The following is a 13,078-nucleotide window of genomic DNA, read 5'->3' as shown; positions in this document are numbered from 1 at the left end:
CTACAACCATATGAATTAACCAATCAATTTTGCTTTATTATAGTTTAATTAAAAGTAACTTTTAATAGCTCCAATAAGGTTGTACTGAATGTTCAATTAAATGCAGTAAAAGACATTAAAAAATTGTGGGAATCCACATGATTTACAACAGTATCACCATGTTAGTTTTGGTCCGTTAATAGGGTTGGGAACCTGTATAATGCAAATGAAAAAACTGTGTCTCGATTTGGATACGAATTCAGCGATCTGCTGTTTCTTCAATTTATTAGTGTTAACATTTTTCATACATAGCGTTAGGTTAATGACATTTCGCAATTTATACATAGATTTACATAAATAAACATTGCACACTCGATCGTGCTTGGGTCTATAGCTCAGTGGTAGAGCATTTGACTGCAGATCAAGAGGTCACCGGTTCGAACCCGGTTGGGCCCTTTTTGGCTTAAATTATTTAGAAAGCACGCTTCTTTTGAAATATTGTTGCTTCAAAATACGTTAGAGACGCTAATAAGTGAAATTTTCATGGCTGTTAAATTAACTAATAAATTGTTTTTGAAATGATAGAAGGTTTATGTATGCTTCTTTTGAAATATTATCGCTTTAGATATGTTAAAGATACTAATTAGGATTTTTCATAGCGTTTAATTTAACTAATAAATTGTTTTTGAAATGCCAAATTTTTTTTGTTTTGAAATGATCGAAATTCAAATCCAGCTCGTGCTAATTGGGGAGGGGTATCGACTTAAAGCTACTAAAATTAATAACAGTCAGCAGGTTTTCGTCTCCAAGATTGCTCCAAAATGAACCGAATTCAGTCCATTTATGTATGTACCATCCATATGCTAGGAGAATTCAAGGGAAAAAGAATTAAACCGGGCGTACAATTTTTTGAATCATTATTCAAGACGACGATCATTATCGAATTAACAATGGAGAATTGTAAATTAACACAATTGTGTTACGTTTATTCCATAAAAAAATTTTATGGTTTGTTCACAACCACGGATCTTCAGATCCAAAAACGACCATCATTTGCTCCAAATCCTTCCAACCATGTCTCATGAACATGCATGTAAGTGTGGTCAGAAGCATCCTGGGACCCAGAGAAATCGATCATCTATTCATCTCATAGAAAAATGATAATACATTGAGTAGAAAAAGTCACAGTTATATTACCTTTATTCTTACGATGATGGAGACAATTGAACATGCCCTCTCCTCACCTGCAAAGTTAGCCAAGTTATTTGAGAGCAGCAGAAGTTATGAAGATGACAAGATAATAAAGAGGAAGTTTCGCAATGATTAAACATGAATATACATCTGCAGAATGTAAGAAATTTTGAAGTCCGATTCAAAAACCCTATCATATGTCCTCTAATCAAGCTCCAAAAAGGCTATCAACTACCAAAAACGCTGGCACTTTATTTAGATTCTCGATCATTTTACGGATAATTCACATCCCAGCTCTCAGAACCATTTGTTCGTGCGTGTATATCCATTCTATGGATAATTCACATCCCAACTCCCAGAACCATTTGTGTGTATAAATACACACACACACACACACACACACACACACACACACACACATATATATAGAGAGAGAGAGAGAGAGCTACCAGATAACTCCCATTTGTGAAACTTTACGAGCCATGTGCCCGGACCAATCTCAGTGGATAATACTCGATCCACCCAAACCCGAAACTGTTTTCCCTGTTTGTCTCCGTAGCACTTTCTAAATTGATTTATGGCTTCTGCCAAAGATATCTCACCACCAGATGGAGGCACACAAAAACCAGATGGACACTGAGGGGAAAAAAGGAAGAAGAAAAAGATGGGTGAATAAACAGATCTAAATACGCATAAACAGATTGGGAAGTTCATAGGCAATAAACAAAAATATTCAAATAGAAACAAAGGAAGAAACAAACTGCATTAACTGCATGACGAGCATCGAGTCAACTACAGCCAACTAATAATCAAGCTTTAATCCTTGTAATGAAAGTAATTCTCTAAATCCAACAAGTGGACAAGGAAACAGGTTGTCCACTTCCATTCATGTCCAATAATATGAGGCAATCTTAGGAAGTAGATAATTTAAAATTGTTATGATATCTTAGGAAGTAGATTATTTAAAATTGTTGTGATATATGAATTCAGATATCTAAAAGTGACATTGACAAAATCCCATCAAGCATGCACTGTTGGACCTGAAATTTTAAGATAAACTTCCTCCGGACCCTGGCTTAGGGAGTAAGACAGAAGTCAAGCGAGTTAGATGGGTTCAATAAAAGTATTTAAGCTCCAATGGAGGGGGGAAGAGCAGGAGAGGGTGAAAAGGAAGAGAACTTGTAAAGCTGTCTACCTACCAAAAAAATTATGTTGTATTCAAAAGAATTGATTAGCTAAGCTCACGCAGTTAGGTGCAGTCAGGCACAAGAAGCTGACGCATCGTTAGATGCAGAATTGACATTCAGGTCAGAACAAAAATAATCAGAAACCTTCCATAAACACATATTTAAGATATTTAACAATTTTTCATCGTAATATCATTCAGACACAAAAGATAGTAAAATTGGGGAAAAGTCCACTAATTACACAAATTAAAACATGCAAGAAATGAAAATTTTTCTCATTTAAAGAACTTGAAGCACTCTCCGTTCTAGATAGCCTTAAATGCCAAAACCATGAACATGAATAGAAAAGTGAGTATTGACTTACACAATTAGCTTTCAGACTTGAAAGATAGATCTCCGAATTATCAATCTCTGCACGCCTCCATCTCTCGTAAAACAAGTACAATTTCACCACTTCATGCCCGAGATCAATACTTTTCACCTCACCATCTGATTCATCTTTAATGTCTCTTGGGGAAGTACTTGGACCTAATTTAAAATGACCAATGGCCTGTATGATCCCAGCCGCACACCTCTCAGTTGCATGGGTTAATTTAGGGTTATTTTTGGCATTTGCAGCATGCCACTGCAACAATTCTTCTTGGGCATTGCTAACCTGCATAAAAGAAACATAAGTGAAAAACACAAAATATATGACTGAAATTCCCATTAGAGTTCTACTTAATGAGGCTAAGTTATAATATAGAAATAGCTAAGCCACACACCATCACTCCATAAACTTCAGGAATGCTGAATAGTTCGGCATCATTTCCAGAATCACCACAGACAAGAGTGTTAGTTGGTACTTTTCCCTCACACTTAAACTTCCTGAGTAGATATGCAAGAGCTTGTCCCTTGCCAGCACCTTGTGGCAATATGTCCAAGTCCATTCCTCCACTGTAGATTATTTTAACATCCAACTGGCAGACAAGCATAGAACAAGTTGAATCTTAATTATGATCAAAGCAAGATTTTATGGACATTAAAAGTAGATAAAACTGAGATGGATATACACTTTTACATGGCAATAACTACATTATTTGATGGGACATCATTCTAACTCGAAACTTAAATCTTACCCCGCGATTCTTGAAAATCTCTGAAAGCTTTTGAGTCACTGTCTGAGCCTTATCTTTATCAACGTAAAAGCTGACCTTATGTGGCCGTTGCTCTGTCTCAGACTGCATAAACCCATAAATATCAATTATTGTAACATTCGATATACCCAAAATAGTGCCTTTTGTCAGAAAAGAATCATGTAATCTAGTTCACCTTAATAAAAACAAAATTCTACAACCCCAAACTAAGAGTAACATAAACTATAAACCAAATACCACTATCAATCAACTAATACCTGAAGTTTGAGTTCAGGAAACTTGCTAGCTTCCTCTGTGACTATCTTCTTATCCCATTTCTGATTAAGAACTTCAACCCAACCATTATCTGGCACCATGGCATCACCATATGTTATCTCAGTTCCAACTGACATTATTGTTATATCAGGAGTTAACATGGGTTTCTCTTTTCTCAACTGCTTGTAAAGTGTAGGCGACCTTCCAGTTGAGAAGACTAAAAGAGAATCACGACGATAATGAGCTTCCCACAATGCGTTAAACCTAAGCAGTGAAAGGTTCTCAGCATCATGATGATCCACCTGCAAAAGGAGAAAACTGTCAGATGAAAATCACTACAGCATGAGCTTAAAATGACACTAGTCAAGAGCGACAAGAGAATTAAACTTACCATTGTATGATCAAGATCCGAAACTATCATGAGACGCGCAGCCGCAGTAAGTCGATCCATGATATTTTTTCTCCCTTGTTCCTGTAATCAAATTAGTAGGAGCTATATCAACAAGCATCTATCTAATGAGCAATAATCTGCTACAGCTATGACAATCAGTAGAAGGGACCAGTGTAATCAGCTGCGACCTAGATGCTAATGCAATGGTGCGTTGATATTGATTATTAAACTTAATGCTTTAAATTCCGAGTCTTAACATGAAAACCATCTCAGAAAAGCTAAATATTCAATCCTAAACTTTAGAAAATCATCTAACAAGCACTTAAGCAAAAACACACTAAGTAAGTATTATTTTCCAAACAAACACAATAAAATAAATTAAAAGAAATACAAGTAACAAATTTTAAAGCTCAAATATTAACAGCACGAAAACGACCAAAATAAATATATAAATAAAACTTCATGTCTTACTTTACAATCAAACGAACAGCGTATCAACAAATACCTGACTCAATCGATCTGAAATTCAAAAATGCCCTGCGATTTCACATAAGAGTAACGATTAAAAAAAAAAAACTCAACCAAAAACTTCGAAATCATCAATCGATCAATGAAAATAGAATTGAGAATTTAGGCGTGAATATATTCATATATTGTAGTGAAAATGAGTTGAAATTAGAACCTAACAGAAAGAGCTTACGATGAATGAAAAATGAATGAGTGATGATAAATGAAGATGATGCTGATGAGAGAATTGGATCCAAATTCGTTGGCGCTTCTTTTGTGAAGCGTAAGCCAAGGTTTGAGTGAGTGACAAAAATAATAATTAATTTTTAATGAGGTGATATAAAAAATTAGAAACTGTTTATTTTCCTTTTTTGGACACGTGTCCCAGAGACAGATTGCCACCACTTGTCCTGTGGGGGCCACGTACCGGAACATGGGCCCTGTATCATGGGCGTTTGTGAGTTTGTACAAAGCGGAACCACAAGAAAAGGGCGAAGGAAACTATATTGGCGATCATGGGAGTATAAAATTGGGTATATTCTTGGAATGGTATAATTTTGTGGTCGAGTGTATTATCCAGATTGATTTTCTTTTAAATATCTGCCTTGTTATTAAAGAAACTTAAAATTGAGGTTCTAGTATTATTTCTATGGTAAAAATATAGATCAATTAACATTGCATATATGGTTGCTTGAGAGTGGTTCAGGATGTGTTTGTGATTGAGGTTGAATAGCCGTAGTTTAAAATATACAACATTAAAGTGTTTGGTAAACACTAATTATTGTAGTTTGTAAGGTATGTTGATATGATTTTTCACTTATATAATAAAAAATCTATTATATTCTTAATAATTTTGTCAAAATAATTATTTAAAATTTATATTTACTATATATAATCAATTTATATTTCATAGTTACAGTTTTTTTTTCCAACAACTGTATCTTAAAAGTTATAGTACCTCAATCTCAAATACACCCTCAATAGTTGTTGTTGTTTGTATATTTAATTTTAAAAAATTCCAGCAATGATCTCGATCGGAGAAATTATTTAAGTCGATTTGGAGCAACTCCGATCTTAGATGCTCTCGTAGTTTTAGAGATATTAATTCTATTATAGATTATCTTGCGAGTATGGATTTAGAGTTGAGATAGTTACATTATATGAGATTATTTGCCTAATAATATTTTATAAGTGCATATATTATGATAGAAAAGTCTTAGGTGCTCTTCAAGCACAGCTCCTTTTTCACTTATTATTTACTATGCATACGCTTCAACTAATTATTATAATTTGCATATATACGTGTCAAATAATGAATGGTTAAAAAGTAATATTCTTGAAAACTCTTGGGATTTACTAAGTATCATTTTATTTAGTTGAATCTCGTTCTCTCTTTATTTTTAATTCTTTTCTAATAAAACTTATCCTACCAAATTCATTCATATATTGAAATCTCAGTTATTATTAAGGCTGTTGAATTAACCTTAACCAAAGGTTAGTTGTATATTTGATTTGGTTAGGAAGTGACAAACTGACAATGCAGTGACTGATTTGTGCCTCTTTTGATTACTACTCCCACATATATATAAAGGTAGGTAATTTAGTGATTAAACTCTCATGCTAACCTGATACTTTTGGGTTAAATGGTGCGCATCTCTTATTTAGTAAAATAGTTGCTATTAAACAATACTGCACAATGACGGATGGGGTATGTTTAAATGTTGATCTACATTTTGATATTTCTGTGTATCAACAAGGTCTTGCCTGATTTAGGGTACTCCTTTTTATGTTAATAGCAAAGTTTTCCTTTCAAATAAGAAGAACAAAAGCTTGAAACATGGCTGAAACGTAGTACAAGTGACAAAAGTAAATTAGAATATATTAAGGTGATATTTGGTTGGGAGGAGAGAATGGGAGAGAGGAAAGTAATTCAAATTCTACTTTTATTTCCATTGTTTGGTTGTACGAGATATATAAAAATTTAAGTTATATTAAAATTTAATATTCCCTATAATGTAGAATTTGAATTCCACACCAAAGAGTGAAAAATTCAAATTCCTCTTATGTTGAAACTTTCAAATTTGTTCTCCAATATTTTAACTTGTTTAATGCTATTAAGAATTATTATTTTATTAATTTAATATTATAAATAATTTTATATTAATTAAATTTAATGCATGATTTAAGAAATTTAATAAAATAAATAAACTTATTTATTTATTTAATATGAAAATATATAAATATAAATTAACTTCGCCAGACCCTTAGACATCACCGGAAGCTGCCGAAATTTTGCCGGAAAGTCATCGGGCACCGTTGACCGGTGTTGACTTATGTTGACCGCTACTGTTGACAGGCTTTTATTTATATTAAATTGTATTTAATATAAAATTATATTAAATAGTTTAGTATATTAAGTTATTTTATATTTTATGTTAAATATAAATCATGAATTATTTTAGAACTTTTTGAAATTAAAAAGAATTGGTATTAATATTAAATTATATTTGATTACAAATATAGAAATTTAATATTTAAGATAAAGGATAAATTTATCCAAAAAAAATTATAATTTCTTTCCTTATCAAATTTTATATCAAACCAAACAATGAAATTTAATTTCAATATTCTCATCCACTTATTTCTTCTCTTTTTCCCTTCATTCCACTCTTTTTCTTTTCTCCCCTTTCTTCAAACCAAGCACCACCTTAAGACTTGCATAATATTTTCAACTCAGTATTCTGAAAATTATAAAATGAAATATCAGTTCGAGTTCACTTTTTAAAATAATAATTAACCGAAGCCAGGTAGATACGTCCCAATCCCATTAGCAATGCATTTGGCATGGCCCATTATTTTATAGCCACTGAGACAAATTCCACCGAGACCTCGAATGAACCAATGATCATAAAATACATCCACTTCCCCTTGAATTTGTCTTTGTCCCAACAACCATGGCTTGGAATCACCAACGGTATGTATCAATGTCTGTATAAACAATTCATGGACTCCATAACCGATAAACTGTCCATCAAATACATAGCCAAAGCCAAAGCCAAAAATGTTCATCTCTTGTTGCTCTCTTTCCATACCTGAATTAAATTTCACTCCTTCACTTATAAACCATAATTCTCAGGTTTTGATTCACCAAAATAGGTCGAAGTTTACTGCTCTAAGTAATAAAGTTCAGTCCTTTGGTCAGCGTGACGCTATGCAGTTGGGTAGTAGCAGCAAACCCAGAATCCGAAATTATATGATTCAATCTTTTGAACATGTAAATACTCTACCTTTCAGTGATTACAAGTTCAGTAGGATGAAACTATTCAAACCCAGATATGAAAAAAGCAGTCTTTTCTCTGGGGATTCACTAAAAAGCTCAAATTTCAATGGTTCCACCCTGAGGAGTGAGGATTTGGGTTGTGGGGAAAGTGAGAGGAATAGGGACTTTGCTTTGATGGCAAAGACAGTGATGAGTGTTGATAATTTGGTGGAGATAGGGGGAAACGAAGGAATGAGTAGAGGAGCTGATGACTATGATGCAATTGTTATAGGGTCAGGTATTGGGGGCTTGGTTGCAGCTACACAGCTGGCAGTGAAGGGAGCTAGGGTTTTGGTGTTGGAGAAGTATGTGATTCCTGGTGGAAGCTCCGGGTATTATGAGAGGGATGGGTATACTTTTGATGTTGGTTCTTCTGTGATGTTTGGGTTCAGCGATAAGGTCAGTGTTTAATGATCATTTGAATATCTTCTGCTTGTTACTCTTTGCTGCATATTGGTATGTCTGATTTTAGTTAATTTCAGTGGAGTTGAATTCTAGAAAGGACAGTATCATCTAAGGAACGATACATCCCATGTTATTATTGAACAAGCTATCATGTTAAATTGTTGTGAATTGGGGCCTGTGATCTCATTCATTTGAATTAACTCTTTTAAGTACTCATCAGATTTGAATTACTAAAAAATTATGTGAAGAAATGGCTTGATCCATTGATTAAAAACTGCCAGTTCATGGTCATAGGTTGCTTTCAGTCCGACGAATGAAATGTGTATTTATTTTTCCTTTTATCATTGTTGACCTTCAACTTAAACCTTTCGATATACCTTTGACTGCTGAAATTTCCCTGATATTTCTTTAAATTATTTGTCTAGGCATGAATTGAACTATCTTTTGTTATTGTGTTCTTTGTTGATATATGCCTTTATTATGGTCAGGGCAATCTAAATTTGATAACCCAAGCACTGGCAGCTGTTGGTTGTGAGATGGAGGTGATACCTGATCCAACCACTGTCCATTTCCACCTACCAAATGACCTTTCTGTTCGAGTTCATAGAGAATATAGTGATTTTGTTGCAGAGCTTACCAGTAAATTTCCTCATGAAAAGGAAGGAGTCCTTGCATTTTACGGTGAATGTTGGAAGGTCTGTTCTGATTGAGGTGACTCTAACTTTCTACAGTTGTTTTAGCCTTCACTAGTGATTCATAACTTACTCTACAGTCTTGCTACATATTGGGTAGATCTTCAATGCCTTGAACTCATTGGAGCTGAAGTCTCTTGAAGAGCCAATCTACCTTTTTGGACAGTTCTTTAAGAGGCCTCTTGAATGCTTGACACTTGGTAATTATTTAACTTCTGATTTATTTCAATTATTTATACCATAAAGGGAATATAGATACAAATTTGAAATTATGCATCCTGGCTCCATATGCGATATCCAAATTTGGAAATAATTTGGTTGGTGGAAGTTTGGTGATGTTTGTCTCGTACTCTAGTTTCGTTCCAGTTTACTTAATGTCATTCATGCTTTCTGATGTCCTGTTGCTATACTGTCTGGAACTGTATCCTTGACAGTGGATACTTTGGTTTCTGTTTTCATATTCCTCTTAAGTCACCATGTATTAAGCAAAACCTTCTTTTATTGCTCTGCAGCCTATTATCTGCCTCAGAATGCTGGAAACATAGCTCGAAAGTACATAAAGGATCCACAGCTGTTGTCCTTCATAGATGCAGAGGTGTGACAAATACACCCTTTATCAGTTAAATACTTCTTCTACTTTATAGGCTTCACAAGTCTTGTAAGGCTGTCTTACAGTCTCGGTAACAATTTTAATCTTGTTTTTCCTGCAGTGCTTTATAGTGAGCACAATCAATGCTTTGCAGACACCAATGATCAATGCTAGCATGGTAAACTGCTTGGCAAGCTTTTATGCTTTCGTCCCCATATGCATATCTTGTTTTTCACATTTAGTTGGAACCAGGTTTTATGTGACAGGCATTTTGGAGGGATTAACTACCCTGTTGGTGGTGTCGGTGGAATTGCAAAGTCATTAGCAAAAGGCCTGGCTGATAAGGGCAGTGAAATACTCTATAAGGCTAATGTAACCAAAGTTATACTTGAGCATGGCAAAGCTGTAAGTTAGAACATACTTGTTATAATTGATCATAAATAGTACAACTGATAGTTTTAGTACTTATGTTAGTGTTGTGTGAATTTTGTAGGTAGGAGTGAGACTATCAGATGGAAGGGAGTTTTATGCCAAAACCATTATATCCAATGCTACAAGATGGGATACATTTGGTAGGTCTTGGTGAAGAGCTGATGACTTTTCCTGTCTACGATTTTCTATTTTTTTCTCTATTTTCCTCAGTTTTCATGAAAATAATTAAATCGTACTACATGATTTTGTAGGGAAGCTATTAAAGGGAGAACAACTTCCAAAAGAAGAAGAAAATTTTCAGAAACTATATGTCAAGGCTCCTTCGTTTCTTTCCATTCACATGGGTGTTAAAGCTGAGGTTCTGCCACCTGACACAGATTGCCACCATTTTGTGCTTGAGGTATTTTATTGTTTTGTTTTAATTTTTTGAATACAAAATCGATTTCTGTAGCAGTTATGAATGTGTTTAATTAAGCAGAACTATTGTACCATGTACGATTTATTTGCTTCCTTGATTTCTTAGGATGACTGGAACAGACTGGAGGAGCCTTATGGAAGTATATTTTTAAGCATTCCAACAGTTCTTGATTCATCTTTGGCTCCAGAGGGGCAACATATTCTTCACATATTTACAATTTGTTCCATAGAGGACTGGGAGGTAAGTAGAATACAACAACTAAATTTTGAAAGTGCCTCAGATTACCTTTACTTTATTTTTCCAGCTCTCTTTCTAGCATTGTAGTCAGGTGTACGAAGATGATTTATGAATTTAAAGTAAAGCTGATGTAAATTTTTACGGGATTAGGGACTGGCTCAAAAGGACTATGATGCAAAGAAGGAGCTTGTGGCAGATGAAATAATCAATAGACTGGAGAACAAACTGTTTCCTGGGCTTAAACAATCAATTGCTTTTAGGGAGGTATGATTCATATGCAGATAATATTGGACAGTTTTGATTACCAATTTGATGTTAACTATTAATTGGACTTCTGTCACATAAGTACCAGAACTTGTCATTAAGATCCAATGGATTTCTTCAAAGTTTTGAGTCAGAGAAGCCATTCAAACTTTTCAATGTTAAAAACTTGTTGGGAATCCAGTGTTGGATTCAGTTTATGGATTTTATGAGGCTTAAACACTGGTCACCACAATAAAATCCCATAAACTTTGACCACTTATTTTTGGATCATACCTGCCCAATTTGGATCAGCTTTGGCCCCGGCAGGGCAGGCAAAAGTTACCATTAAAGAACTCTAATTTCTGTTCACAACCTTTAGTTCCTAATGTATTTCATCGGACAACGAAAGATATTTTCCAACAATGGCAGATTGGGTCACCAAAGACACACCGGCGGTATCTAGCTCGCGATCAGGGTACCTATGGGCCAATGCCTCGTGGAACACCCAAGGGCTTGTTGGGAATGCCATTTAACACAACAGTAAGTTCAATATGATAACGTTATTTACAGTTTTGAGACTACTGAATGGACATTGTCTTACTATAATGAAATTTGCAGGGGATAAATGGTCTTTACTGTGTTGGAGATAGCTGCTTTCCAGGACAAGGTGTAATAGCTGTTGCTTTTTCTGGAGTAATGTGCGCTCATCGAGTAGCTGCTGATATTGGTAACAGGATTGGCTGGAAATAATTCTTTTGATCAGATTTCAAATCTTTATTTTGTAAATAGTAAAAGAAATTGAGATGTGTACGTAGTTGTAAGTAGAACAGTTAATGCATCTAAGAGATTGTATGATTGTGTTATCATTTTAGAAAATGTGTTGCCTCAGGGTGCAGCAAAATGATCATCAATTTGCATATTACTTGTGATTTCAAATTGCTAATTTTCATTTTTTATCCACAGGGCTTGAGAAGAAGTCCCCAGTACTGGATGCTGGTCTCCTTCGATTACTTGCTTGGTTAAGGAGTATGGCATGAAATATCATGTGTAAAGTACAAAGATGCAGCATAACTGAAGAAACCTTGTTGCTTCTTGAATAGAGCTACTTTAATTAGCTTTTTGAGGTACGTAGATAAGTTCTCTTACCCTAGGAGTTCTCCCGGGTGCTGATAGCACAGCACTTGGACATCAAGAATATCTCACTAGAGAGTCTTCAAAACTTACTGTGATCCAGTGTGTAAAAAGTTTTGAGTGGTCTTGGTTGATTGAACCACTCAAATTAATTGAGGGTAGACTTATTAGTTAATTTTTCCTCTAGAGTGGCTTTATCATCCTACAATTTTTTTTGAAAGTATGATCACTGGCTCTTTTAGAGGTGTAATTCTTCACTCACGGTAATGTCTTAGTGCATTGGAAAAACAATGATCTGGTGTCTCACGTTTTAGATCAAGAGGAGCAGCTCATGTGATACAACTTGGCCCATTAAGTTAATCAAGATTAATGATAAGCCAGCTTGTCGAGGAGCCCATAAAAGGTCCAACTCGTATTCGCAGGGCACCAACATACCTCAAAGATTACATTACTTGAAGAATATTCGAGAATGGGCTAAAAGAGGGGGCGAAGATCATAGAAGATCACAGTTGTGATTCCGTTATTTTGTTTTGTTTATTTTTGCCAATCATTATGTTGTTGGTGAGTTATGCATGTATTGTTGAGGGGTTAAAGCTATATGTATAAGGAAACATGTCAGTGAGGAACTAATGAAAAATTACAAATATTTCTTCTCTCTCTCGGTCTCTTCTGCTTTCTCTGTTCTTCATCTAACTTCAATTCTTTTTCTGGGTTTTTGCTGGAGTTAGCACTTACTCGAAAAGTGTAATTCGTTGATATAAACTCTAAGCTGCAGAGTTGTATCATCATGCCTCGAAGATGTTCTGCGCAGTGTAATTTATGGATCCCATGATAAAGTGAGAAGAGTACACTTCTATGGAGAGAAGTGTCGAGTAAAATCTAGTGTTGGTAGCAAGTTTTGGATTTGATCTTGGCGAAATGATCATCTGTTCATTGTGAGTAGAATTTGGATGTAACTCCGTGTCT

General features: G+C 34.7%; 2 protein-coding genes and 1 non-coding gene across 8 annotated transcripts; 2 read left to right on the top strand and 1 right to left on the bottom strand.

Annotated features, from left to right (window-relative positions):
* Window positions 1-363: 363 nt before the first annotated feature.
* TRNAC-GCA (transfer RNA cysteine (anticodon GCA)) lies at window positions 364-435 on the top strand. The gene has a single exon. It is a non-coding gene; the product is annotated as a tRNA-Cys (tRNA).
* A 416-nt stretch (window positions 436-851) lies between these two features.
* On the bottom strand, window positions 852-4,979 carry LOC102613091 (sucrose-phosphatase 2). 4 transcript variants are annotated; one of them, XM_006481578.4, is made up of 10 exons: window positions 4,840-4,979; window positions 4,611-4,676; window positions 4,140-4,220; window positions 3,751-4,050; window positions 3,476-3,577; window positions 3,122-3,316; window positions 2,722-3,012; window positions 1,620-1,806; window positions 1,177-1,223; window positions 852-1,093 (listed from the first exon to the last, which is right to left on the bottom strand). In XM_006481578.4, the coding sequence occupies exons 3-10, from the start codon at window positions 4,197-4,199 to the stop codon at window positions 1,010-1,012; spliced, it is 1,266 nt and encodes a 421-aa protein (XP_006481641.1). In that variant the 5' UTR covers window positions 4,200-4,220; window positions 4,611-4,676; window positions 4,840-4,979; the 3' UTR covers window positions 852-1,009. The 4 variants fall into 4 exon arrangements, with proteins under 4 accessions (XP_006481641.1, XP_006481643.1, XP_052299605.1 ...); XM_006481580.4 differs by having other exon boundaries at window positions 4,645-4,676; XM_052443645.1 differs by having other exon boundaries at window positions 4,645-4,676; window positions 4,822-4,951.
* A 2,523-nt stretch (window positions 4,980-7,502) lies between these two features.
* Window positions 7,503-12,767, top strand: LOC102577949 (prolycopene isomerase, chloroplastic). 3 transcript variants are annotated; one of them, XR_371036.4, is made up of 14 exons: window positions 7,505-8,364; window positions 8,859-9,065; window positions 9,163-9,262; window positions 9,575-9,657; window positions 9,773-9,829; window positions 9,904-10,056; window positions 10,145-10,223; window positions 10,335-10,483; window positions 10,607-10,741; window positions 10,889-11,002; window positions 11,411-11,521; window positions 11,600-11,708; window positions 11,945-12,105; window positions 12,427-12,767. XR_371036.4 is itself a non-coding variant. In XM_006481581.4 (13 exons), the coding sequence occupies exons 1-13, from the start codon at window positions 7,708-7,710 to the stop codon at window positions 12,016-12,018; spliced, it is 2,028 nt and encodes a 675-aa protein (XP_006481644.1). In that variant the 5' UTR covers window positions 7,506-7,707; the 3' UTR covers window positions 12,019-12,767. The 3 variants fall into 3 exon arrangements, 1 of the variants encoding a protein (XP_006481644.1); XM_006481581.4 differs by having other exon boundaries at window positions 7,506-8,364; window positions 11,945-12,767; XR_003065960.2 differs by lacking the exons at window positions 11,945-12,105; window positions 12,427-12,767 and having other exon boundaries at window positions 7,503-8,364; window positions 11,361-11,521.
* The last annotated feature ends 311 nt before the right edge of the window (window positions 12,768-13,078 follow it).

This window comes from Citrus sinensis, chromosome 6, assembly GCF_022201045.2.
Source record: "Citrus sinensis cultivar Valencia sweet orange chromosome 6, DVS_A1.0, whole genome shotgun sequence".
Lineage (NCBI taxonomy): Eukaryota > Viridiplantae > Streptophyta > Magnoliopsida > Sapindales > Rutaceae > Citrus > Citrus sinensis.
This window is presented reverse-complemented; position numbering and strand designations above follow the sequence as displayed.

Bases quoted from the DNA above. Each gene is read 5' to 3' on its own strand.
- LOC102577949 (XM_006481581.4), top strand. From the start codon at position 7,708: ATGTTCATCTCTTGTTGCTCTCTTTCCATACCTGAATTAAATTTCACT. The intron at 8,365-8,858 runs GTCAGTGTTTAA...TATTATGGTCAG, and splicing joins TGTTTGGGTTCAGCGATAAG to GGCAATCTAAATTTGATAAC. The intron at 11,522-11,599 runs GTAAGTTCAATA...TGAAATTTGCAG, and splicing joins GAATGCCATTTAACACAACA to GGGATAAATGGTCTTTACTG.
- LOC102613091 (XM_006481578.4), bottom strand. From the start codon at position 4,199: ATGGATCGACTTACTGCGGCTGCGCGTCTCATGATAGTTTCGGATCTT. The intron at 3,578-3,750 runs GTATTAGTTGAT...GGGTTTATGCAG, and splicing joins TTCCTGAACTCAAACTTCAG to TCTGAGACAGAGCAACGGCC. The intron at 3,317-3,475 runs GTAAGATTTAAG...CTTGTCTGCCAG, and splicing joins AGATTTTCAAGAATCGCGGG to TTGGATGTTAAAATAATCTA.